This window comes from Panthera onca, chromosome A2 (genome assembly GCF_046562875.1).
Source record: "Panthera onca isolate mPanOnc1 chromosome A2, mPanOnc1 haplotype 2, whole genome shotgun sequence".
In the NCBI taxonomy this organism is placed as follows: domain Eukaryota; kingdom Metazoa; phylum Chordata; class Mammalia; order Carnivora; family Felidae; genus Panthera; species Panthera onca.
Genome location: NC_138340.1, coordinates 157,335,126 through 157,337,252, shown reverse-complemented (window position 1 = coordinate 157,337,252; position 2,127 = coordinate 157,335,126). Strand labels below are relative to the sequence as shown.

The 2,127-nt window shown below is 43.3% G+C and overlaps 1 protein-coding gene across 1 annotated transcript; it reads right to left on the bottom strand.

Moving 5' to 3' along the window:
• Positions 1-549: 549 nt before the first annotated feature.
• Positions 550-1,518, bottom strand: LOC132677381 (olfactory receptor-like protein OLF3). Its single transcript, XM_060629222.2, has one exon. It carries the CDS (start codon positions 1,501-1,503, stop codon positions 550-552), a length of 954 nt encoding a protein of 317 aa, XP_060485205.2. The 5' UTR covers positions 1,504-1,518.
• Positions 1,519-2,127: the final 609 nt, after the last annotated feature.

The window sequence follows — 2,127 nt, the reverse complement described above, 5'->3', positions numbered from 1 at the left end:
GCACATGTAGCAGGTCCAGCACAAAGCCATCTGAACAGCCTTGAGAGCATCTCTCTTCTTAGAACAGTGACTCACAGTTACTGGATGTGGCTTTATACGTCACACATTATTTTTAAGTGAGTCTAAAATATGAAAATGTTTTAGTTCCCAGTAGAAACACAATTACCTTGTACAAAATTTGGATAAATAAGAACCAGTGGTCCAAAGTAAGATCCATGATTAGGCCCATGATTACAAACAATATGACAAATCAAAACAGTAAATGTTTTTCTTCTTATTACCCTCAGGCCATATGAATGGAGACTGAGAGAGTGTGGGAAGTTCTATTACAACAGTGCTTAACTCCACTGAACATGCTACTGTGACATAAAAATATACCCACAGCCCACACCCCAACCCAACCTCCAGCCTCCTACCCAGCATCACCAGTACAGGTGTCAGCATCTCCTTGCTGGTTGCCAGGGCAATGCAGGTGATGCCTGCCATATCTGAATTAAGTGGGAGAAAACACAGGCAAAGCTCTTTTCTCTAGCTAATGCTCAAGATTCATCAAGTTGCCAGTTTTGACGTTAATCCAGATAACTGCCCTAGTAGTTTCTGCCAGGCCCCCTTCACCTCCTTATTCCTTACACTATAAATCATAGGGTTCAACATGGGTGTCAAAATGGCATAGAAGAGAGAGGTCAACTTCTCCTGAAGAATAGAGGGGCTGGAGCGGGGCTGGATGTAAGTGAAAATGGCCATGCCATAGCACAAGACGACCACTGTGAGGTGAGATGCACAGGTGTGGAAGGCTTTCTTTCTTCCCTCTGTGGACTGGATCTTCAGGATGGTGGAGATGATCTGGATGTAGGACAAGAGGACCAGGCAGAAGGGTGTCATCAGCAAGACAATGCTAGAAACCATGATCGCGATCTCATTGGAGGAGGTGTCCACACAGGCCAGTCTGACCACAGCTAGGAGTTCACAGGATATGTGATCAATATACTTGTTTGTGCACATGGGCAGCTGAAAGGTGATGATGGTCTGCATGAGAGAGTTGAGAGAACCACTGACCCAGGATGTGATGGCCAACCTGGTACAGAGCCCTCCATGCATGATGACCGAGTATCGCAGGGGGTCGCACACAGCCACATAGCGGTCGTAGGCCATCACTGCCAGTAGAACAAACTCAATCCCACCCAAGCCCAAGGAGAAAAATAACTGGGCTGCACAGCTCACAAATGGGATTGCTTTATGTTCTATTAGAAGATGCACCAACATCTGGGGGACGATGCTTGTGGCATAAGAGACATCAACAAGGGAGAGGTTGGTGAGAAAGAAGTACATGGGAGTGTGGAGTCGGCTGTCCAGTCTGATCAGAAGAACAATGAAAAAGTTCCCCAGCACTGTCACCATATATATGATCAAGAAGAGGACAAAGAGGGAGACCCGTGTGTCCCAGTCACTGGACAGGCCAAGGAGTATGAACTCTCTCACATAAGTCTGGTTACCCGTTCCCATTTAAAAATGTGAAGATTGTTAATCTGCAAAGAGAGTCAGAAACAAGAGAAGTGGTTGAATCAAAGAATTATAAAAATGACTTTTTATGAGTTCATTTTATATACAATTGGCTAGCTTTAATCAGATGTTTAAGACCATTTGTGGGCCAAGATGATAGGCTTTATTCCAACATATATCTATTCTGTACCAGAGGCAGCCCAGCACCTTCAAAGGACATGAGGCGGTCTCAGGAAGACCCAGTTAAATCCTGGAGATAATGCACTGCAATTTTAGGAGCTCACATCTTTGCCAACTTACCTCAGATTGAGAGTGAGGGGAGTTTGGTAGGTGATAGTAGTAGGTAAAATGATAATGAAAAAATATCTGGTTGAAAACTTACAAACACTACCTTAAATATGTTAACTAGGCTCATCATGATAAAATGGATAGATCTATTACAAGAGGCAGGAACTCACTCTTTGGGAAGAATCAGGGACTGTGGAAAGATCTAGAACTAGAGAAACCAGGTTTGTAATATGGTTTTATTTAGCAGCTTTGTTATTGTGGCTTAGGAACAAAATTTTATGTACAAAAAAGGATAATATTATGCAACTCTCAAGTACTTTCAAGCTGAAATGTAGGTAA